Raw genomic sequence first — 24,793 nt, 5'->3', positions numbered from 1 at the left:
ATTTAAAGGAGGATTTGCACATGGAAGGCTCTTTTTTGGAGAAAGAGACTGAGTCCTAGCTAGCATTAAACAAAACAATGGCTTAAACAATCTCCATGAGTACCAGAGATTTTTACTATTAGCGATATTCCTGGTGTAGCCGTGTCAGGGCTGTCACTCTCTCTGTCACTCGCCCTGGGCCCAGCAATCCTTTCCCGAGGCAGAATCCCCCTGGCGGTGTGGGTCAGGATCGCTCTCCGTCCCCTACCCGCGCCAGGTCCCTGGAGCTGAGCAGAGCAGGGCGCTGTCGAGCGCGTTGGGGAGCCGGGGCTGGGACGAGCACGACCGGGAGCCCGAGCGACAGTGGCCAGGGGAGGGAGGAGGCGGTGAGGCTGAGGAAGGCAGTCGGGCCCAGCTTGACGCAGCGGCGGCTGCGACTGAGCAGGCCACCACCAGGGCACCCGGGCCAGCCGCGCCAGCCATCCCTCCGCCTCCTCCTTCAGCTGCTCGGCGCGCGTGGGAGTGAGTGCGTCGCGAGCCTGCCGGGGGTCTCAGGCTCTGGGCATCCTCAGCGAGCGAGCCCGGGCAGAGGGAGGCGCACGAGCGCGCGCGACAGAAGGAGGCGGGGAAAGGAGGGGGCGAGGCGGAGGCGAGCGAACAGAGGGAGGGACCCGCCCGCCGCGCCCCGGCCGCTGGGCATGTGTGTCCGCAGGCGCCCGACGCTGCCGATGTCCCGGGGCTGAGCCGCGCCCAGGTGTCCCGGACAGTGCGTGCGAGCGTGTGTGTCCGCGCAGGCGAGCACCGCGCCGGCCCTGAGCCTCCCGCTCGCTTCCCCCGGCCGCGGTGCATGTTCGCCTCCTGCCACTGTGTGCCGAGAGGCAGGAGGACCATGAAAATGATCCACTTTCGGAGCTCCAGCGTCAAATCGCTCAGCCAGGAGATGAGATGCACCATCCGGCTGCTGGACGACTCGGAGATCTCCTGCCACATCCAGGTGCGCGTGGAACCGGGCGAGGGCGCGGGGCACACGCCGGGAGCAGGGCGGGGGGCCTTTGCGGTGGGCATGCGAGAACAAGGAACCCACTCCCGGAGGGGATTGGGGGACTGCTAGAAAGCCAGATTTCGATTCCTCAGGCCTCTGAGGCTGGGGGGCCTTATCCTGGCGTGGAGGGGCATGGTGCCCTGCAAGCGCCAGGCACGCGTTATCCGCGCCCAGTCTCCTTCCCCTCGCGTGCACCCTGCGCGCGCGTCTCACTGCGCCCAGGCTAGGGGCGCGGGGCAGCTGCCTCCGGAGGGACTCTGGCCCCTCTGGGCCCTACTCCGCCAGGAGATGGGAGCTCCGAGGGCTGAGAGGGGCACCTGCATGTCGCCCACTGGTATTTCCTCCCTTCTTCCACGTGGAGAAGGCATGCATCAGCTGGGTTCACTCATTTCTGTCTCCCGCGACAGGCTCCGGAGACGCCCTCAGTCCCGGAACCTGCTTTCCGCTCCGTGTCGGTCTCCGCCGGTGGTCTTTAGTTCTCCGCGTGGGGCGGTGGCGAAGTTTCCCCAGAGTGAGAGAGGCCGGGCTGCCCTGGGCGCCAGCCTTGAGGGATGGAGCGCGCGCTGCGTCGGACTGGAGCTACCTCGAAAGGAATGTGTGAAGTCTGAGAGTTTCGGAGAAAGGAAAAGGGATTGTGAGGCCAGCAAGTGGGGAGCCCTGCAGGAACCTGGGTCCTGGGTAAAAGAGCCCCGTGGAATCTTGGTGGACATTCACTGTCGCCCAAGTTGGAGGAGAAGGCGAGTTGTTTGGGAGAAGGCAGCTTTGCTGGCAGCCCTGTCCTCGGGTAGTAAGTGCCTCTGGGCTGTCAGGAGAGCTAGTGTGAGATGCAAAGGTGTGCGTGTGCGTGTGGGTGCGCGTGCGTGTGCATATTTGCGGTGGGTGAATATGTAGGCAGGTGGGAGCCCCTCTTCCAGGACCCCAAAGATGCCCCACTCGGTGCGCACACAATCAGGAAAGGTTGTGTCAGGGCTCAGCACAATTAACTTCTGACTTCTAAATCTATTTAACTGTTTATCTCTGGGATTTCCTTTCTCACCTACCCTAGTCGAGTCTTGAGGCTCTGGGACTGAGCTTTTTTTTTTTTTTTTTTTAGTGTAATACAGGGTACACCACCCATGTCAGTGGGAGGTGAGTGGGGCAGCATCTCCCAGAGTAGGAATCAGCCTCTAGGCTGTGCAAACCATGAAGGAATGAAAGGACTTTCCCTGTTTTATTTTTATTTAATTTTTGTTAGTGGGAGTGTGTGACATGTTGGGGGCAGTTGCAATTTATTTGTAACCTGACAGCCGGACAAGTGTCAAGGTAGGAATGTGATGCCCCATGATCTCCCAGGAAAGTAGGCTCCCATTGAATTTTCTGGAGGAGCTTGAATTTCATTCTGAGCTAAGCAGCACTGCTAAACTTAATAATAAAAGGATTAGCAGGATAGGCAGCGTTTCTACTGCCACAAGGGTTGCACAGAAGCATCTGGCATGTACTAATAGTCTTGTGATCCAGAGAGTGTGGACTGTGCACTTTGCTTTAAGTCCTAAAGTGGGTGTACAGGTCCTTTAACCCATAATGAATGTGTAGATGATGGAGGGGCCGTCAGGGAGAGAGGCTGTTGAGTTCTCCTCTGTCTCTCAGCCCTCTTCTGCCCTGTACCACTTGGTGTTGACATTTTTTCCCCCTCCCTCAGGATGAAGTCTTCCTTAGGATAATAAATATTCCCCAAAGGACATGTGTTTGTTGTCTTGTGTTTTGAGAAACAATAAATTGTAGCCAGTCTAACAACAGTTTGAAAAACTCCAGTGCTTATGACCCAACTAGTGCCAAAGAGGTTAAAATGTTATGTTTCAAAATGTTGGCTTGGGCACTGATTTTTAAAAAATTATGATGTTTCATTTTGTGATTTGTCTTTTTCTGCCCTTTTTGCCCCCAAATTACAATTATTATTTAACCAATTAAAATAAATTAAAATATTTTATTTGGATAACTTTGGACCTCACACTTTCCTAGAGTACTCCAGACCAGGAATTGAAATTGCCCTTCCGGGTATCAGGTTACAAAGACTTCCCATTTGCTTAGAGTGAGAACAAAAGGATTAAAAAACAATGCGAAACAAAACCATTTGGAATCACTGGCACTTGTTCTGGGTGAATCCATCTGTGTTTGCTTCCTTCCTTCTATAGAACTACAAAGTTAAAGGATTGTATATATTGTCACAGAATGTCACCCTCTCTCCATAGCCCACATCTGCCTGTCTGCGTTAGGAGCTCTCATCCCTGGTGTCTGCCTGGCTCCAGAGCAGGGGTGTCCAATTTTCTGGCTTCCCTGGGCCACATTGGAAGAAGAAGAATTGTCTTGGGCCACACATAAAATACACTAACACTAACGATAGCTGATGAGCTAAAAAAAAAAAAATAACAAAAAGTCTCATAATATTTTAAGAAAGTTTATGAATTTCTATTGGGCCGCATCCAAAGCTGTCCTGGGCCATGGGTTGGATGAGCTTGATCTAGAGGCTCTGTAGGAGGAGCAGGAGCTCTTGGAGATGTGTTAGTTGTTCACTCCTGTTCACTACAGGAGTGCTGCCTATGGAGCCCCAAAATAAGTAGGGGAAACTCAAGCCACACATCCTTGGGAGCTCATTAGTCTGTGTTCTCTAGTAGGTAAGCATTCCAGATTCAAAGAAAAATGAGCCACTCAAACAGGTTTCTCTAGCAAGGTGCTGGAGAGTGGCCACACATGGTAGATGCAAGGGATGATAGAAACCTTCAGGACTATTGCTTGAGACAATGTGAATAGCTCTAGGTGCCATTTCTTGAGCATCTCTCATGAGCCAGCCTTTTCCACTCATTATGTCTGATCTCTACCACCAACCTTTGAGTAGGTATTATTCCCTTCTTTTGGGTAAGAAAACTGAGAAGCTAATAACTTAAGTGACTTGTTCAAGGCCACATCTCTAAAAAGAGAATGAGCAGCTGGAATTCAAATCCGGAATTGTCTGGATCCAAAGCTTATGTATGTCTTTGACATATTACCCCATAGTTAAAATAGCTGAAGTTTCAATGAAATTTCCAGACATGGAAAGAGGTAAATCCAAGGTAGGGGAATTTAAACCAGTTACTGAAGGCCAGTTGGGATTCATGATCTGAATGGACAAAGCGACCCTATTTGCAAGTTTGCAAACTTAATGTGTCCTGAGTCTTCCAGGGAGGCTGGCATCCCAGAGCTGATTGGAATCCCACAATCCAAATGTCATTGGGGGCCATTTCCACCCCCCAGAAACATGGTATTTGCCTTTAAAGAAACTATATGCATAAATGCCTTGTTAGGTTTGATACACTGTGTCCTTATATTTCAGACAGTAGTAGCCCCAAATTATGCCTATGCATCAAAAGATGAACCAAGCCAGAAACTAAGGGAGAATTGCCTAGTTGTGCTCTGATTAGAGGGTGTGATGGTGAAAGGGCGTGTGTTTTGTGCCTCTTCAGTGTGCCTCCCACAAGGGGAGAAGGCAGAGTATTCTCCTTGTTACCTCCCCACCCCCTAGGATCTTTGCATTTACCACTGCATAGAGGATAGGAAAGAGCTTTTGCAAAATAACAGCTTTTAAATAATCCTTTTCCAAATCATATAATTTTGGTAGTATTTGGCCAACGAAAACTTTCAAACACACAACCTAGTGGTCCAGTCTCAGCAGACTGGTGGTCAGTTCCAATAAGAGATGTGGAAGTCACTGGCTCTGTCTCTTTTCACAGGGTCTGGGATGCTGTCCCATCATATCATTTGCTTGTGAATGTTCAGGTAGGATGGAAGATAGAGGAATTCCAAATAGACAGGGAGTAAAGGGGAGTTTGGGTTACAAGACAGAGGCCTGGGGAAGGGAAGGAGTTGCTGAATGCTCCTTATTGGGCTTTTCCAATTGAGCCAACCCTTGAAGTCTGGATTTTGTAGGAGGATGAGGTTTGACTCTAATTCTTCATTCAGCCTTGCTACTTCAATTAGAGTGGAGTCCTAGCCATCTTCTATCTACTTTTTTTCTTTAGACACCGGCATTGTTATTCACAACCCTTACTAATGAACTTGCCATTTTTAATACTGACTTTTTTGGGTTACATAGATTTTTGACATTATTCATACTTTGGCAAAGCCTGGTAAACATGGCTGACATAGTTGGAATTGGCTGAAAATTTGTATTTGTATTTGACTAAAAATCTTAGCATAGTGCTTTGCATACAGTAGGAACACAATAAATATCGATGTAGATTGAATAATTTTCTTTCTAGACTGTTAAATTCACAAGAGTAGGAACATTTTGATGTTCACCCAGAGTCCCTGATATTTAGAATAGTGCCTACTATTCTATATAGTATAATATGTGCACATTAAACATCAGTTGAATGGATGAGTGCTAACCTTCCCAATATTTAATCTAACTCATTACCTGTCAACATGAAGGTAGCATGCCAGCATTGGATCGGGAATCAGATGTGTGGTTTAGTTATGTTACCAACCAGCTGTGTGATCTTGAGTGAGTCATTTGACATTTGGAGTCAATTTTCTTTTCTTTTGTAAAACAAAAGAATTTGGTTAGATGGATGCTACAGTTTAAAAAGTCTGTGGTTTTATTACTGACTGGATAAATTACATTTGAATGAAGCATTTCTGTTGACAAAGTGGTAGTGTACATATTATCTCATATGAATTTCATAACTATCCATTATCTCCATTTTATGGATGTTATTGTGTTACTGAGTATTATCTCAATATTGTATTACTAGATATGGAAAATGAGATTCAAAGAGGTTAGCAATTTGGGTAACCAAGCAAATAAGTGGATCAGAACCCAGGTCCTTTGACTCAAAATCCAGAGCTCTTTCATCTCTGGAGCACTGCCTCTTGGGACTGAATGATTAGGCTGCTTTTGGCTGAGAGTAAAAGAGTAGACAAGTTAAAGTGGCCTAAATAATAAGGACACTTATTATCTTAGCTGGCAAAAAGTCCAGAGGGAGGGCAACTTCAGGGCTGTTCCAAAGCTCTGCCTGGACTCAGTTGCTGCTTCCCATCTTTTCACTCTGGCATCTTCAGTGCATTAACTATGTCTCTATAGTCTCCATGATTATGAGGTGGTTGCAGTAATTTTAGATGTCAGTCAGTCACTACCACATCCACTGTCCAAGAAGAGGTATTTCCTCATGTATTGCCTTTTTATCACAGAGGAACACTTTCCCAGAGTCCCCATCAGTCTTCCCATCAGATTTCATTGGCCTGGATTGGATCATATGCCCATGCCCTAGCTGCAAAAGTGTCTAGGAATATATGCATCTGGCATTTTTCCTCTCTATAATGGGAGGTGGCTTTGCCATTATGGAAGGAATGGAATTATGTGTGTGTGTGTGCATGCACATGTGTGTGGTGGGGAGGAACAGCTGTCGGCTAATCATGCAGGAGCGTCTTTCAGAATACGTCAAATTAGGTTGCAATTATTGTTACAATAAACCTTTCATGAGAGTTTAGTAAGATGTCATCTCAGCCTTGGCTTTTTTTAGGCAATCTTTGTATGATCAAATTCTAGAACAAGAAAAATTATGAGAGAGTCCTTTGTAGTGTGTGTTGTTAAATATCATTTCTGCCCTTATGGAATGGGTGGGTTCTGGGCAGCTAAAAGGCATCTTGTTCAGAGCAGGCACAGCTCTCTATAGCAGACAAACTTTATGCTTGTTCAAGTGGCACAGTGGCACGAAGTGGTTGACAGCATATGTTCTGGAGCACTGCTTGCTTGGGTTTGAACCCTGGATCTGCCATTGACTAGCCAGGTGACTTTGGGGAAGTCACTTTTCCTCATTGGGCCTCAGTTTCCTCAGCTATAAAGTGGAAATAATAATAACATAGCCCTCATGGACTTTTTGTAAGGATTAAATAAGGATTATATGTCAAGTGCTTAGCTTAGTACCTGGCACATAGTGAGAGCTGAAAAAATAGTGACTGTTATCTTAATGTTTTGTGAAACTATATTAGAGGTAATCCTAAGTAGTGGGAAGGCTTTGACTTAGAATCAAATGACTTTAAGCCTAAACTCCATCACTTTCTGATGGTGCAAGACCTTAAGCCAGTCACTGGGCCTCCTGTTCTTCAGCTGAAAAATGAGAGTAATAATTCCTCAACTGCCAGTCTCCACTGTGTTGTTGAGATGGCTTATGTAAAAGCATGTTGTAAATGTTAAAATATCACCCAAATACAGAGTACTATTCTAATCAATTTAGTTGAAAAAAAGGATAGCTTCTTATCTGTTGAAATGGGAATGATATTATCATGTGCAAACCTATATCTGTGCTAAATATCAGGCCCCATGATGATCCTGCTGGTGAAATCCAAGCTAGGTCCAGCTGGCAGCCACAGTTTTCTGCTAGTAAGGACAATTCAACACTTTTCTCTACCAAGCTCTTCTGGAATGCCATTCAGAGTCTACTGAAAATCAGACACAAAAGGAATAGAGGAGAGAGGCAGTTTGTTAAATACTGTGGCACAGCTCTGACGTTTTTAGACCTATATTATATGGGCCAGCTCTTTATATTAAGTATATCCTAAAAAAATGTAATGTTATTCCAATGGTCTGCTAAGATCTTATCTCTTGATATTTTCAAAGCAAAGGCAAAGTGTATTGACTTCAGGGAGAATACAATAATATTAGCTGCACATTGACGGTGTATCAGCTAGAATTCTTTTAACTACATGCAACAAATTCTAATTCAAACTGGCTTTAACATTAAGGACCTTTACTGACTCATATATTCAGAAGTCTTGAATTATATATTTAATTCAAGGACTGTGGCTCTGTTTCTCTGGGGTTCCTTTGCCTCTTCTTGCCATTTGGGATGGCTCTATCCTCAGACTGGTAGTGAAATGGTTATAGTAGTGCCAGTTCTCACATTTTCATAGGATACCCTCCAGAGGAAGAGAGAAGCCACTTCCAATTCAGCATCCCAAACAGAAGTGTGCAGTCATTCTGATTGGACCTCCCAGGTCACATGCTTACCCCTGAAGCAGTGACCCTGACCAGGGGAAGATAATGTGCTGATTAGCTTAAGGTGCAGAGCTCGACCCTGGGACTCAGGGTGGGATCAACTTCCCCTGTGGTGATGTTCTGCCTGGGGAAGAGCAAATACCTAAAATCAGATAGGAGGAAGGGGGAAATGGCTCCTAAAAAGATAACCCACAATACCTACTGTAGATGCTTTGTCTAGGGTAGGTGGTTCTCAAAGTGTCGTCTGGGGAATCCTGGAAGTCCCTGTGATCATTTCATGGAGTCCATGCTATTAAAAAAAACTATTTTCAAAATAATACTAAGATATTGTTTGCCTTTTTGGATAACAGTTTTATTGAGATGTAGTTCACATTCCTTGTAGTACGCCCACTTAAGGTATACAATTTTTAATATATTCAGAGAGTAGTGCAGTCATCACCACAATTAATTTTAGAATATTTTCATCATCCCCAAAATGAACCTTTGCCCTTTAGCAGTCATACCTCCATTTCCCTCCAGACCTCCCAGTCCTAGGCAACCACTAATCTACTTCCTGTCTGTATAGATTTGTCTATTCTGGACATTTGATAAAAATGGAATCATAAAATATGTGAACTTTTGTGTCTGGCTTCTTTCACTTAGCACAATGTTTTCAAGGTTTATTCATATTGTAGCATGGGTCAGTACCTCCTTCCTTTTTCTTGTTGAATAGTAGTTCAGTCCATTGCATAGATATATCACATTTTGTTGATCCATTCATTAGTTGATGAACATTTGGGTTGATGGACATTTTGGCTATTATGAATAATGTTGCTATGAACATTCCTGAAAAAGTTGCTCTCTAGACATGTTTCATTTCTCTTGGGTGTATACCTAGAAGTGAAATTACTAGTCATATGGTAACTCTGTGTTTAATCTTTTGAATAACTGTCAAACAGTTTTTCAAAGTGGCTGCACCATTTTACATTCCCACCAGCAGTGTAGCAGGGTTTCAATTTCTTCACATCCTCTCCAATACTTGTTATTATCTATCTGTTTGATTATAACCATCCTAAGTGGGTGTGGAGTGGGATCTCATTGTGGTTTTGATTTGCATTTCTCTGATGGCTAAAGTTGAGCATCTTTTCATGTGTCTATTAGCCATTTGTATATCTTCTTCAGACAGCTGCCCATTTAGATCCTTTGCCCATTTTAAAATTGGGTTGTCTTTTATTATTAAGTTGTAAGAGTTCTTCATATATTTTGGACACAAACCCTTTATATAATAAGTGATTTGCAAATATTTTTTCCCATTCTGTGGGATATCTTTTGCTTTCTTGATGGGGTCAAAAAAGCTTTCAATTTTGATAAAGTCCAATTTATATATAATTTTTGTTGCTTGTATTTGTGATGTCATAGCTAAGAACTATTGCCCAATTCAAGGTAATAAGGACTTATGCCTATGTTTTCCTTAAACAGTTTTATAGTTTTAGCTCTTATATTTAGGACTTTGATCCATTTTTAAAATTGATACATAGTTTGCATACCATAAAATTCATCATTTTAAAGTGTACAATTCAGCTGATTTTCATTTATTCATAAGACTTTGCAACTACAATCACTCCCTAATTCCAGAACATTTTCATCACCCCAGAATAAATCTATACCTATTAACAGCTACTCCCATCTTTGATCCATTTTGAGCCAATTTTTGTATATGGTGTAAGGTAGGGGTCTAACTTTATCCTTTTGCATGTGGATATCCAGTTGTCCCAGCACCATTTGTTAAAAAAAAGGAACTCTTTTCCCTGTTGAATTGTCTTGTCACTCTGATGAGGTGTTGTTTACCTTTTCCACTTTCAGTCTTTCAGAAATGTACAGTGGAATTTTCTAGAGGCTACAAGATGTGTGATATTGCAACACATTGAATGAAGAAGCATATGTGAGAATACACCTCTTTGTTGAGTCAGACATTAAAGATATTTGCAAAACAATGCTGCTTTTATCACTACTTTATTTTGTACAATATAGCTATTTTTAAACAAAAATATGTTTTTTACATTAATGTACAGTGGGTTTATTGTTATTTTTAAATGAATCAATAATCAAATATTTTAAATAATTCTGTCTATATATAATATAAACAAAGGTTTTACAGATACTCAGTAGGTAAAGGAGTTTTGAGGCCAACATGCTGAAGAATTGCTGGGTGCAGTGGCTCATGCCTGTAATCCCAGCACTTTGGGAGGCCGAGTTGAGCAGATTGCATGAGCCCAGGAGCTTGAGACCAGCCTGGGCAACATGGTGAAACGCTGTGTTTACAAAAAAATACAAAAATTAGCTGGGCTTGGTGCGTGCCTGTAGTCCCAGCTACTTGGGAGGCTGAGGTGGGAGGGTTGCTTAAGCTAGGGAGATGGAGGCTGCAGTGAGCTGTGACTGTGCCACTGCACTCCAGCCTGGGTGACAGTGAGGGCCTGTCTCAAAAAAAAAAAAAATTGCTGGTTTAGGTGACTGTCCATTTACTGAACTTCCTGAAAAATTAAAAAAAAAAAAAAACCCAAACCTAAATAAAACAAAATAGAACTTATATGCTTCTTCTTTGCCTCCAAGATCATAAGTTACAAGTACCCCAAGTGATGTCAATTAAATAAAAAACACTGCATGTTCACAGTAAATATGTATATTATATTTGGAATTCTTAGTAGTAACTATGCACGTGTGTGTGTGTGTGTGTGTTTGTGTGTGTGTGTGTCTGCGTTTATATTCAAAATATTAAGAGTAGAAGGACAAGGCTAGGCTCTAGTGTAATAAGCATTTTCTAATTTCACTTGCTCTCTAACTGAATCCTAACTTTTTAAACTCTAATAATTGCATAAAGCTGTGTCTTGTTTTGAGACCCTTCTTTTGATCATGGAAAATATACAGCTAAACATGAAGTGTTTAAATTGTAAACCATTTGAATCAGGCCCATTAGTCACTTGAATTATTAAGTTGTTACTTCTTTTTCTGAGTAGGCATTTTGGGAAAACAGAAACATATTGTAGGAATGGAAATATCAGAATTTATCCCATAAGAATCTGAGATTCACATGGCATAAGTGTTAGGCATTGGGAGGATAACATGGCCCTCTTTTAGTTCTCACTCTGTGATGGAGAATTTCAAGTTGCTCTTCTCATGAAGTAGCAGAGAGCCAGATGTGGAGTCCAGAGGCAGGAAAAATAATGGGACTAGGGTCAGGAGCCAGTTGGGCAGATTTTGCAGCTGAGGTTTGAACTTGACTCAGGCTCAGAAGAGTTAAGTTCAGCATTGAGCCCTGGGAGAGGTGTGTAAGTGCTTCTCGGTTGGATGTTTCTGTGGATTTTCTGTGCTCTTGTTCAAATGCAGACTCGGATTCAGGAAGTCTTGGGAAGGGCCCTGAAATTTGACATTATTAGCACGCTTCCAGGTGGTGCTTGTGTGGCTGGTCTGTGGACCACATCTGGAATAGTCAGACATCAGTGGAATTTACCTTTCTTCTAATAATATTGTTAAGTTCCTCGAGTGGAGAAGTCTGTTCCTTTTGTTCCTCCCTCGATTGTGCCTCACTGGGCGCATTTCTTTGAGTAGATGTTCAGTGAGTGTGGGTAAATGAGTGAATAAATAAAGAAATCCATCCTGGTGTGTCTATCACAGGTATAATGAAGTGCTGATTAGACACTGTTGCTGGGTGTGGAATGATTCTGTTTGACTGTTTGTTCCAACCAAATTGAGAGATTGTTTTTTCAAACAGGATTTCCCATGGCAAATCTGATGAAGTGTTCCACGTCCATGAGAGCACACAGGACTAGGCTTAGTGACTGCCTTCTTGTCCCTCTGGGCCAGGCTTCCCAGTCTTGCTTTCCTGTACCCTGGACTCCTGGTGGTATTTCTGAAAAGCTCTGGCAATATCTCGGCACAAACAAGTCATTGTGTATAAGCCAGCAGTGCCTGGAAGCCCCTGGAGGCATAGGGGCCCCAGCTGTTCTTACTTGCAGAAGTGACTCTGAGGGACAATGACCCTGGAGGGCCATGCAAAATGCATTCCAGTTGTAACTTAAGCTCTGGAGCTGAGCTGTTTGCTTTGTTGATTCTCCCCGAAGGTGCAGGATGGAAAGGAGGGGACCACTTTAGCAAAAAGAAAAAAAAAAAAAAGAAGCTTATTCTAAAAAGGAAGAGCATTTGTTTTGATCAAGAAGTTAGGTTTTCAAAAGTAAATTAAAGTTGGTTTGAAACAACATCAATCTTATTCAATAAACATTTGTTAAATATCTCCTATATTCCTAGCACAGAGCTGGAAGTAGAGATACAAAAGAAAATAAAATCAGCCGTCATCAAGGAGCTCGCAGTCAGTTGGGGGAAGATAGAAAAGATAGTGATGCGAGGATGAAATGATGGATGTAGAGACAGGTAAATGCAGGTGGAGGACTAAGAGGAGGCACCAAGAGCAGGCTGGGGCATCAGTAAGTATCTCTGATATAGATGAATCTTGATTAATAATTAAAGGACAAGTGGAAGTAAACTCTTTCAGAAGGAGAAAAAGGGCATTACAAGTAAAGTGATCTCTTGCTTGCTTGGTGTAAAACCCTAGGCATGAAACAGGATGACTGAATCTGGGAGTTAAGGAAAGGAGAATCTGGGATGAGTTCCACATGGTTAGTTTCAATGACTGGGTAATGGCGATGCCATTCCAGGAGAGACAGTCCTGGTCACATAACTTGTGTGGTCCTGTGCAAAATGAAAATGCAGAGCTCCTTGTTAAAAAATTATTAAGAATTTCAAAGTGATGATAGCAGACCATTATGCCAAGTACAGGGTCCTTTTAGACACGGGTCCCTAAGCAGATGTGCAAGTCACACACCTGTGTAGCTGACACTGAGGAGATAGACTAGAGGAGAAGCAGGTTGGGGGAAGACAGAATGAGTTCCATTTTGGGTACGTTGATTTTGAAGTGCCTGTAGGGCGTCTGAGTGGAGAATTCTCAATAGACAGTTGGATATAAGGAGTGGAAGTTACCAGAGACACAGGTCTGACATAGAGACAGAAGTAAGGGAGTTGTTAATGTTCTTGCAAGTGGTGGCAGAAACCACGTGGTATGAATAAAACTTCCATGACAGGTCTTCCTTTTTTGTCTGTATTTCTGGTTGGGGCAGGCTTGTAGATCAATGAATTGTGAGCTCTGGAATTCTTTCCAATAGTACTTGATCGTTTTTCCTTTGTTAGGCAACTCTCACCTGAACCAGAGCTGGTCTCTATTTTCTTCTACAAATGGGGCAGCCAAACCAGGGTTGTCAGTGGAAAAGCACTTTTCTGTCCTTAATCTTCATGTCCTAGCTTGGACTTGCAAATGAAAAAGACCTCTTTCAGTTTTCAAGTTCTGAGTGTCAAAGCATACGATTTTCTTTCTAGGGAAGTTGCCCTTTGAGACAGTGTCAGGAGCATTAAGTAGATAATACATTTTAAAATCCTATCAACATGCTACAAAATTAAACATGTTATATGAGGAGCAGCTTTGCAAGTTATGCTGCAATAATTTATCTTTATTTAGTATTTATTTATATCTCAGATATCTCTTGTGGCAAATTTTGTTTTGTATATAGTTTTCAGGGGGTTATTGTGAAAATTAAAATAATTCAAGTTCTACAAAATTGCACAAACAACAATAATCTAATATTAATAATGCAATGACCTGAATCTTAAATGTACAATAGAGTTTTATCTGAATATATCTATGTTTTATGCTAACGTGTGAAATATGATTATTCTGTAGCAGGGGAAAGCAATTAACGTGTTAACAGATCAGGGTATGGCTTATAATCTCTCACCTCAGAAGTATAATTTGTTGCTTTAAAACTCTAGTCCGTGATGCTAAACGTTAATCTGGAAAGTCAAGATTAACCAATCCAAGGTCTTTACACGTAAACTGAGAATTCAAACACAATATTATTTACTAATGAATATAATGATAAAAATCAAGCAGTCTTTAAAAAATCAGTAACTAATTAGCCTTATTAATAGAAGAGAGGACAAACACCTAATTAACTAGTTGGCTAATAATTCTTCCTTGATGTTTCTAGCTAATGTTATTTTTTGGCCAGTCTACACACATATTACTGTCCATTGTTCTGAAAATAATAATGCTAGTCTTTGTCATCTGTACCTTGTGTAGGTATTGTCTACAATGTTATGATATGTGGAGTATTTATTGGTTCTTTGTTTAGCAGCAAGCTTTCTATATACTTATAGTCCTCTTGATATCCTCGAGTATAATAATGATAATATGTATTAATTGATTAAATTGAGGTTGATTTAAACAGAGATGTTATAGGATTGGTCCAATGTCTCATATTTAGCAAGATTAGGATGGGGTATTGTGTCTTGTATTTTAGGTTTGCTCTTATTACACTAAATACCACCATTATTTTGTTTTTGAATGTTCTCAGTAGTTTAAATGATATAATTTCTTTCCACTGACAACTTTTTTAATAGCTCAAGAGAAAAGCCATACACAGATCACACCTCTGGGTAGAAAAAGCACATTGATGTCTTGGAACTGTCATCCAAGGACACAGTCTAAATTCTTTCCATGTCTACTTTCTTTTTGTAACCTGTGGCTGAATGTACATCCAAATAAAATTGCAATCAACTTACCATGGTTATATGAGTATTTTGTCATCTAACATAAGTAGACAATTGAAAACTACCTCCCCTTTCCTTTTACATGTTTGGCATGGTACAAATATTGCTTGTAGTTTGAAATTTCAAATTAGCTCCCCAGAAGTTGTAAAAAGAGAAAAAGGAAGGGTGATTCTAATGAAATTTTCTATCTGCCCTTTAAGGTAATTTACCTTGTAGTTTTGAGATTGACTCTGAAAGTCAAAATCTAGCAATGCAGAGCATGGTATTTAGAGGACTTTTAGAAAAATAGGAAAACAATGTATTACTATTATTTTTGCTTAGGCACTAGCCACTGCCATGTCAGGCTCTCTCTGTTTTGAAGGCTTAGGCAGAAGAGTAATAAACTCTGTGGAGTAGGGATGGAAAATGAACTTCAGGTTATTTTATGCCACCTGGAACCTTATCAAGGATATCTTCACCTCCTGTGTTCCCAAACCTCAGGGGAGAAGTATTTCTGCTGAGGGTCATCCTGACACAAGGGGGCACCTTGAGTGACACCTTTTGCCTCCAAGTTTGAAGACATAGTTTTTCCACCATGTATAGATGGCACTTTCTTGGTTCAGTGCTGATTAAAAGGAAAAAAAAGAAGAAAAGTTATACAGTAATTCAAAGGCAGCTGTGAAGCCTGAGTTTGCAGTGCCAGCAGCAGTGTGGTAATTTGAGAATAGTAAATTAGACAAAGCAGATTTTAATCATATGCCACAGAGAGGAAGGTGGTTTAGGTTTATCTCCAAATTGTACCTCCATTAGAGAAAGGGAAGCTTTTAATGCTATTATCCAACATATATTGTTAAAGATTACTTTTTTCCTTTCCCCAACCTTTCTTTAGTGTGTTTACTGGGTTAGAAATGGCAGCCTTTTTTTCTCTCTTAGTGTATTGAGCAGTTGTTAAATATAAAATATAAAACATTTTCTTGGTGTTATGGGAAATGCAGAGAGAGATAGAGAGGGAGAGATTGTGAGCTTCTAGTCTGAAGACAGAGCTGAAGACTTAAGAAAATATTTTCATCCATCCATCTATCTGTTCTATCTATCTATCTATCTATTCATCCATCCAACTATCCATTAATTCATTCATCATTTATCCACTCTTCCACTCACCCACCAACCCACCCATCCACTCATCCACTCTTCTATCCACTCATCCGTAAATCTATCCATCCATCCATCCATCCATCCATCCTCCATCCATTCACCAAACAAACACTTACTGAATGCCTCTGTTGGGGACTGCTGTGAGTAGCAGAGATACAAAAAGACAAATAATAATTAATCCTTGCCAATCTAGTAGAAAAGACAGACAGACACATAAACAGATTCAGCATAGCACTATTGTGATAGAAAAATACTAGGATGTTATTGGAGCTCATAAAGGGGCCAATAGTAGAGCCAGAGTGTCGCTTGGGGGAAGGCATAACCTTTCTTTAACCTCTAGTGGCTCTCCTCCAATGTTACTACTTTACAAAATATATCGGGCTGGGCGCGGTGGCTCACGCCTGTAATCCCAGCGCTTTGGGAGGCCGAGGCGGGCAGATTAAGAGGTCAGGAGATCGAGATCATCCTGGCTAGCACCGTGAAACCCCGTCTCTACTAAAAATACAAAAAATTAGCCGGGCGTGGTGGCGGGCGCCTGTAGTCCCAGCTACTCGGGAGGCTGAGGCAGGAGAATGGGGTGAACCTGGGAGGCGGAGCTTGCAGTGAGCCGAGATCGCTGCACTGCACTCCAGCCTAGGCGACAGAGCAAGACTCCGTCTCAAAAAAAAAAAATTATATATATATATATAAAATTTGTGGTTTATTTCTTTCTCCTTATTTATTTTTATTGCAGTAAAAAATGTATGTAACAGAATTTACCATGTTAGCCATTAAAAAAAATCTTTTTCTTTTGCGGTGCCTGTGCCTCGCACAGCTCTGGGACAGGCACAGCTGCCTGCCCCCCCAGCCGCTGAAGGCTTCTCTACGCCCCTGTTCTGGCCTCCGCGAGCAGAGGAGCTTGAGGCGGGCAGAGCTTAAGGCGACACCATGTTAGCCATTTTTAAGTGTGCAGTTTAGTGGCATTAAGTAAATCACATTGTTTTGCAACCGTAATCACCTTCCAAAGTTACTACTTATAAAAGAGATATTCTTTGAAATGGATTACTGATATTTTGTCACTCACATTTCAAGTGTGAATAAGAGAATCTTTAAAAACTTTGTTCTTTTTCTTGCAAATGTCTCAGCCAAAATTGTATCTTGCTATAAAATGTGATTTCAAGAGACGTCTCACACCCCCTTCCTTGGTTCCTACTAGACGTTCACCCTCAGCGTGTCTCCTGTATAGATATGCTGGAGCAGCCACTGAGGGGCCCTAATCCAGCCTGGGAAGGGCCAAGAAGATTTTCTGGAGTAGATGATACCTGAGATGAGCTTTAAGGAAAATGTAGACATTGTCTGGCTAATAAATGGGGAAGTGTGTTGAGAAAAGGTGCAGTTAGGGAAAGAAGGACATTCTAGCAAAGGTTGAGCATAGAGGAAGACATAACATTTATGAGGAACTGAAAGAAATGCATTATACTTTTCTAAATCAAGAAAGAGTTCCTTACTGTGCAGTGGGAAGTTGGCATTACCTGCTCAGACTGTGCAGACAGTGGAGTGGGGGTCAGAGTCTGGAAAACAATGATGGCCACTGTTTATTAGGGAATAATTAAGACAACTCCTCCATTGAGTCATGGTTTGTGACTAGCTTGGCTCACACTTGGGCAAGATTCGTTGGGTGTTTTGTTTCAGACTTTGAATACCTTAGTGCTTTTTGAAAAGCCCCACCCTGAGGCAAATTGGTGTTTGCCAGTTCTTTTTTTCTGGAGAGGTGGTGACAGGGTCTCATTTTTTCACCCAGGCTAGAAGGCAGTGGTGCCATCATAGCTCACTGCGGCCTTGAATTCCTGATCCTCCTGCTCCAGCCTCATGAGTAGTTGGGACTACAAGTGGTGCCACTATGCCAGGCTAATTTTCTTTTTAACTTTTATTTGTAGAGAAGGGGTTTTGCTATGTTGCCCAGGCTGAGTTTGCCAGTTCTTTAGTTAAGGTTTTAAATTTCTGTGTGCTGTTGTGATGGTGATAGTTTCACAACTTGTGACCTTCAGTGATGAAGCAAGTCTTTCTTAATATAGGCCAGGAAATTAGAAGACCTTTTCCTTTTTTTTTTTGAGATGGAGTCTTGCGCTTGTCACCCAGACTAGAGTGCAGTGGTGTGATCTCGGCTCACTGCAACCTCCATCTCCCAGGTTCAAGTGATTCTCCTGCCTCAGCCTCCTGAGTAGCTGGGATTACAGGTGCCAACAACCATGCCCGGCTTTTTTTTTTTTTTTTTTTGTATTTTTAGTAGACACAGGGTTTCACCATGTTGGCCAGGCTGGTCTCAAACTCCTGATCTCAGGTGGTCCACCCACCTCAGCTTCCCAAAGTTTTGGGATTACAGGCGTGAGCCACCGTGCCAGCCGGAGACCTTTTCAAAGCAACTTACCCCATTAAGCTGTTAGAGTAGTCATGAGCCCAGCTAGAGAGGGTCTGATGTAAGCAATTGCAGAAATTCCAGGAAATAAGTATCGAACAGTATTGAAAAGCCTCCTTATGCATAGTAGACCAGTGCTGTCTGGTAGAACTTTTGCAGTGGTAACACTGTTCTGTATCTGTGCTGTCCAGTTTGGTAGCCACTAGCCTCAGATGGCTATCGAGCCCTTGCAATGTGACTGGTATGACTGAGGAACTGAATTTTCATAGCTATTTAATTTCAACTCATTAGAATTTGTTTACATCGTTACACATGCTAGTGGCTACCACACTGGACAGTGCAGCAATAGTCTCTTAATGGTAGCTGACTCTGGAAGCAGAGAGGAATTGAGTAAAGATGGGAGCAATGCAGGAAAGCTTTGCATTACTTACATCTGTGTCATCTGAGCCTTTGGTAAGCATGTGTTACTTTCATAATTTCAAAACTATAAGAAACTTTTCAGCAAATACATATGCCTTTATTTTCAGAGATAACTTAGAAAGTTGGAAGGGATTTTAGAGTTTTAATCCAATGCCTGCATGTTTCTCAGGGAGCATCTGAAGTCCAGTGGGGGAAGGGATTAGCCTAGTGAGTGACACACAGATTGGGACCCAGGCATCTGGACCCCATTTTCATATTTCCTTTTTTAAATTATACTTTAAGTTCTGGGATACATGTGCAGAACGTGCAGGTTTGTTACATAGGTATACATGTGCCATGGTGGTTTGCTGCACCCATCAACTCGTCATCTACATTAGATATTTCTCCTAATGCTATCCTTCCCCTTTTCCCCCATCCCCCAACAGGCCCCAGTGCATGATGTTCCCCTCCCTGTGCCCATATGTTCTCATTGTTCAACTCCCACTTATGAGTGAGAACATGCAGTGTTTGGTTTTCTGTTCGTGTGTTAATTTGCTAAGAATTACTGTTTCCAGCTTCATCCATGTCCCTGAAAAGGACATGAACTCATTCTTTTTTATGGCTGCATAGTATTCCATCGTGTATAAGTGCCACATTTTCTTTATCCAGTCTAACATTGATGGGTATTTGGGTTGGTTCCAAGTCTTTGCTATTGTGAATAGTGCTACAATAAACATATGTGTGCATGTGTCTTTATAGTAGAATGATTTATAATCCTTTGGGTATATACCCAGTAATGGGATTGCTGGGTCAAATTATATATTCTAGTTCTAGATCCTTGAGGAATCATCACACTGTCTTCCACAATGGTTGAACTAATTTACACTCACACCAACAGTGCAAAAGCGTTCCTATTTCTCCACATCCTCTCCAGCATATGTTGTTTCATGACTTTTTAATAATCACCATTCTAACTGGCATGAGATGGTATCTCATTGTGGTTTTGATTTGCATTTCTCTAATGACCAGTGATGATGAGCTTTTTTTCATGTGTTTGGCAGCCGCATAAATGTCTTCTTTTGAGAAGTGTCTGTTCATATCCCTTGCCCACTTTTTGATGGGGTTGTTTGTTTTTTTCTTGTTATTTGTTTAAGTTCCTTGTAGATTCTGGATATCAGCCCTTTGTCAGATGGATAGATTGCAAACATTTTCTCCCATTCTGTAGGTTGCCTGTTCACTCTGATGATAGTTTCTTTTGCTATGCAGAAGCGCTTTAGTTTAACTAGATCCCATTTGTCAATTTTGGCTTTTGTTGCCATTGCTTTTGGTGTTTTAGTCATGAAGTCTTTGTCCATGCCTATGTCCTGAATGGTATTGCCTAGGTTTTCTTCTAGGGTTTTTATGGTTTTAGGGCTTACATTTAAATCTTTAATCCATCTTGAGTTAATTTTTGTATAAGGTGTAAGGAAGGGGTCCAGTTTCAGGTTTCTGCATATGGCTAGCCAGTTTTCCCAACATCATTTATTAAATAGGGAATCCTTTCCCCGTTGCTTGTTTTTGTCAGATTTGTCAAAGATCAGATGGTTGTAGATGTGTGGTGTTATTTCTGAGGCCTCTGTTCTGTTCCATTGGTCTATATGTCTGTTTTGGTACCAGTACCATGCTGTTTTGGTTACTGTAGGCTGGTAGTGTAGTTTGAAGTCAGGTAGCGTGATGCCTCCAGCTTTGTTTTTTTTGCTTAGAATTGTCTTAACTATGCAGGCTCTTTTTTTGGTTCCACATGAAATTTAAAGTAGTTTTTTCTAATTCTGTGAAGAAAGTCAATGGTAGCTTGATGGGAGTAGCATTGAATCTATAAATTACTTTGGGCAGTATAGCCATTTTTACAATATTGATTCTTCCTATCCATGAGCATGGAATGTTTTTCCATTTGTTTGTGTCCTCTCTTATTTCCTTGAGTAGTGGTTTGTAGTTCTCCTTCAAGAGGTCCTTCACATCCCTTGTAAGTTGTATTCCTAGGTATGTTATTTTCTTTGTAGCAATTGTGAATGGGAGTTTGCTCATGATTTGGCTCTCAGTTTGTCTATTATTGGTGTATAGGAATGCTTGTGATCTTTGCACACTGATTTTGTATGCTGAGACTTTGTTGAAGTTGCTTATCAGCTTAAGGAGTTTTTGGGCTGAGATGATGGGGTTTTCTAAATATACAATCATGTCATCTGCAAACAGAGATAATTTCACTTCCTCTCTTCCAATTTGAACATGCTTTATTTCTTTCTCTTGCCTGATTGCCCTGGCCAGAACTTCCAATACTGTCAAACAGGAGTGGTGAAAGAGGGCATCCTTGTCTTGGACAGGTTTTCAAAGGGAATGCTTCCAGCTTTTGCCCATTCAGTATGATATTGGCTGTGTGTTTGTCATAAATAATAGCTCTTATTATTTTGAGATATGTTCCATCAATACCTAGTTTATTGAGTGTTTTTAGCATGGAGGAGTGTTGAATTTTATCAAAGACCTTTTCTGCATCTATTGAGAGAATCATGTAGTTTTTGTCATTGGTTCTGTTTATGTGATGGATTATGTTTATTGATTTGCATATGTTGAATCAGCGTTGCATCCCAAGGATGAAGCTGACTTGATCGTGGTAGATAAGCTTTTCGATGTGCTGCTGGATTTGGTTTGCCAGTATTTTATTGAGGATTTTCACATCAATGTTCATAAGGGATATTGGCCTGAAATTTTCTTTCTTTGTTGTGTCTCTGCCAGGTTTTAGTGTAAGGATGATGCTGGCCTCATATATTGAGTTAGGGATGAGTCCCTCTTTTTCTATTGCTTGTAATAGTTTTAGGAGGAATGGTACCGGGTGCTTTTTGTACCTCTGGTAGAATTCGGCTGTGAATCCATCGGTCCTAGGTTTTTTTTTTTTTTTTTTGATTGGTAGGCTATTAGTTACTGCCTCAATTTCAGAACTTGTTATTGGCCTATTCAGGGATTCGACTTCTTCCTGGTTTAGTCTTGGAAGGGTGTATGTGTCCAGGAATTTGTCCATTTCTTCTAGGTTTTCTAGTTTATTTGCATAGAGGTGTTTATAGTATTCTCTGATGGTAGTTTGTATTTCTGTGGGATCCGTGGTGATCTCCCCTATATCACTTTTTATTGTGTCTATTTGGCTCTTCTCTCTTTTCTTCTTTATTAGCCTGGCTAGTGGTCTATCTATTTTGTTGATCTTTCCAAAAAACCAGCTCCTGGTTTCATTGATTTTTTTGAAGGGTTTTTCATGTCTCTATCTCCTTCGGTTCTGCTCTGATTTTAGTTATGTCTTGTCTTCTGCTAGCTTTTGAATTTGTTTGCCCTTGCTTCTCTAGTTCTTTTAATTGTGATGTTAGGGTGTCAATTTTAGATCTTTCCCACTTTCTCCTGTGGGCATCTAGTGCTCTAAATTTCCCTCTAAACAGTGCTTTAGCTGTATCCCAGAGATTCTGGTACATTGTGTCTGTTCTCACTGGTTTCAAATAACTTATTTATTTCTACCTTAATTATTTACCCAGTAGAAATTCAGGAGCAGGTTGTTCAGTTCCCATGTAGTTGTGCAGTTTTGATTGAGTTTCTTAATCCTGAGTTCTAATTTGATTGCACTGTGGTCTGAGAAACTGTTTGTTATGATTTCCATTCTTTTTCATTTGCTGAGGAGTGTTTTGCTTCCAATTATGTGGTTGATTTTAGAATAAGTGCTATGTGGTGCTGAGAAGAATGTATATTCTGTTGTTTTGGGGTGGAGAGTTCTGAAGATGTCTATTAGGTTCGCTTGGTCCAAAGCTGAGTTCAAGTCCTGAATATCCTTGTTAATTTTCTGTCTCGTTGATCTGTTGAATATTGACAGTGTGGTGTTAAAGTCTCCCACTATTATTGTGTGGGAGTCTAAGTCTCTTTGTAGTTCTCTAAGAACTTGCTTTATGAATCTGGGTGCTCCTGTATTGGGTGCATATATATTTAGCATAGTTAACTCTTCTTGTTGCATTGATCCCTTTACCATTATGTAATGCCCTTCTTTGTCTTTTTTGATCTTTGTTGGTTTAAAGTCTGTTTTATTAGAGACTAGGATTGCAACCCCTGCTTTTTTTTTTTCTTTCTATTTGCTTGGTAAATCTTCCTCCATCCCTTTATTTTGAGCCTATGTGTGTCTTTGCACATGAGATGGGTCTCCTGAATACAACACACTGATGGGTCGTGACTCTATCCAAATTTGCCAGTCTGTGTCTTTTAATTGGGGCATTTAGCTTGTTTACATTTAAGGTTTATATTGTTATGTGTGAATTTGATCCTGTCATTATGATGCTAGCTGGTTATTTTGCCCATTAGTTGTTGCAGTTTCTTCATAGTATCAATGGTCTTTACATTTTGGTTTGCTTTTGTAGTGGCTGGTATCGGTTTTTCCTTCCCATAGTTAGTGCTTCCTTCAGGAGCTCTTGTAAGGCAGGCCTGGGGGTGACAAAATCCTTCAGCATTTGTTTGCCTGTAAAGGATATTTCTCCTTCACTTAATGAAGCTTAGTTTGGCTGGATATGAAATTCTGGGTTGAAAATTCTTTTCTTTAAGAATGTTGAATATTGGCCCCCACTCTCTTCTGGCTTGTGGGGTTTCTGCCAAGAAATCCACTGTTAGTCTGATGGGCTTCCCTTTGTGGGTAACCCGACTTTTCTCTCTGGCTGCCCTTAACATTTTTTCCTTTATTTCAACCTTGGTGAATCTGAAGATTATGTGTCTTGGGGTTGCTCTTATTGAGGAGTATCTTTGTGGCATTCTCTGTATTTCCTGAATTTGAATGTTGGCCCGTCTTGCTAGGTTGGGGAAGTTCTCCTGGATAATATCCTGAAGAGTATTTTCTAATTTGGTTCCATTCTCCCATCACTTTCAGGTACATCAATCAAACGTAGGTTGGTCTTTTCACATAGTCCCAGATTTCTTGGAGGCTTTGTTCATTCCTTTTCATTCTTTTTTCTCTAATCTTGTCTTCATGCTTTATTTCATTAAATTGATCTTCAATCTCTGATATCCTTTTTTCCGCTTGATTGATTCACCTATTGATTCTCGTGTATGCTTCACGAAGCTTTCATGCTGTGTTTTTTCAGCTCCATCAGGTCATTTATGTTATTCTCTAAACTTGTTATTCTAGTTAGCGATTCTTCTAACCTTTTATTAATGTTCTTAGCTTCCTTGCATTGGGTTAGAACATGCTCTTTTAGCTCAGAGGAGTTTGTTATTACTCACCACCTTCTGAAGCCTACTTCTGTCAATTTGTCAAACTCATTCTCCGTCCAGTTTTTTGCCCTTGCTGGTGAGGAGTTGTGATCTTTTTTGAGGAGAAGAGATATTCTGGTTTTCGGAACTTTCAGCCTTTTTGCGCTGTTTTTTCCTCTTCTTCGTGGATTTATCTACCTTTGGTCTTGCTTTTGGTGACCTTCGGATGGAGTTTTTGCGTGGTCAGCCTTTTTGTTGATGTTGATGCTATTGCTTTCTGTTTGTTAGTTTTCCTTCTAACAGTCATGCCTCTCTTCTTCAGGTCTGCTGGAGTTTGTTGGGGGTCCACTCCAGACCCCGTTTGCCTGGGTATCACCAGTGGTGGCTGCAGAACAGCAAAGATTGCTGCTTGCTCCTTCCTCTGGAAGCTTTGTCTTAGAGGGGCATCTGCCAGATGCCAGCCAGAGCGCTCCTGTATGGGGTGTCTGTCAACCCTTGCTGGGGGGAGTCTCCCCATCAGTAGGCATAGGGGTCAGGGACCTACTTGAGGAGGCAGTCTGTCCCTTAGCAGAGCTCGAGCACTGTGCTAGGAGATCCCTGCTCTCTTCAGAGCTGGCAGGCTGGAACGTTTAAGTCTGCTGAAGCTGCGCCCACAACCGCCCCTTCCCCAGGGTGCTCTGTCCCAGGGAGATGGGAGTTTTAGATATAAATCCCTGACTGGAGCTGCTGCCTTTCTTTCAGAGATGGCCTGCCCAGAGACGAGGAGTCTAGAGAGTCAGTCTGGCTACAGCAGCTTTGCTGAGCTTCGGTGGGCTCTGTCCAGTTCAAACTTCCTAGCGGCTTTGTTTACACTGTGAGGGGAAAACCGCCTAGTCAAGCCTCAGTAATGGTGGACGTCCCTCTCCCCACCAAGCTCGAGCATTCCAGGTCAGCTTCAGACTGCTGCGCTGGCAGTGAGAATTTT

At 41.8% G+C, this 24,793-nt stretch overlaps 1 protein-coding gene across 5 annotated transcripts in view; it reads left to right on the top strand.

Moving 5' to 3' along the window:
- The first annotated feature begins 356 nt into the window (after positions 1 to 356).
- The window catches only part of FRMD3 (FERM domain containing 3), a 296,678-nt gene continuing 272,241 nt past the window's right edge, over positions 357 to 24,793 (top strand). For all 5 annotated transcript variants that reach the window (XM_003810300.4, XM_034967512.3, XM_063593988.1 and 2 more), the window contains exon 1: positions 357 to 973. In XM_003810300.4, coding sequence (XP_003810348.3) covers positions 827 to 973 — 147 coding nt within the window. In that variant the 5' untranslated portion in view covers positions 357 to 826. The remainder of the gene's footprint in view (positions 974 to 24,793) is intronic.

The sequence above is a fragment of the Pan paniscus genome, chromosome 11 (genome assembly GCF_029289425.2).
Source record: "Pan paniscus chromosome 11, NHGRI_mPanPan1-v2.0_pri, whole genome shotgun sequence".
Classification (NCBI taxonomy): domain Eukaryota; kingdom Metazoa; phylum Chordata; class Mammalia; order Primates; family Hominidae; genus Pan; species Pan paniscus.
The sequence above is the reverse complement of the archived record's forward strand: the minus strand, read 5'-3'. Positions and strand labels throughout refer to the sequence as shown.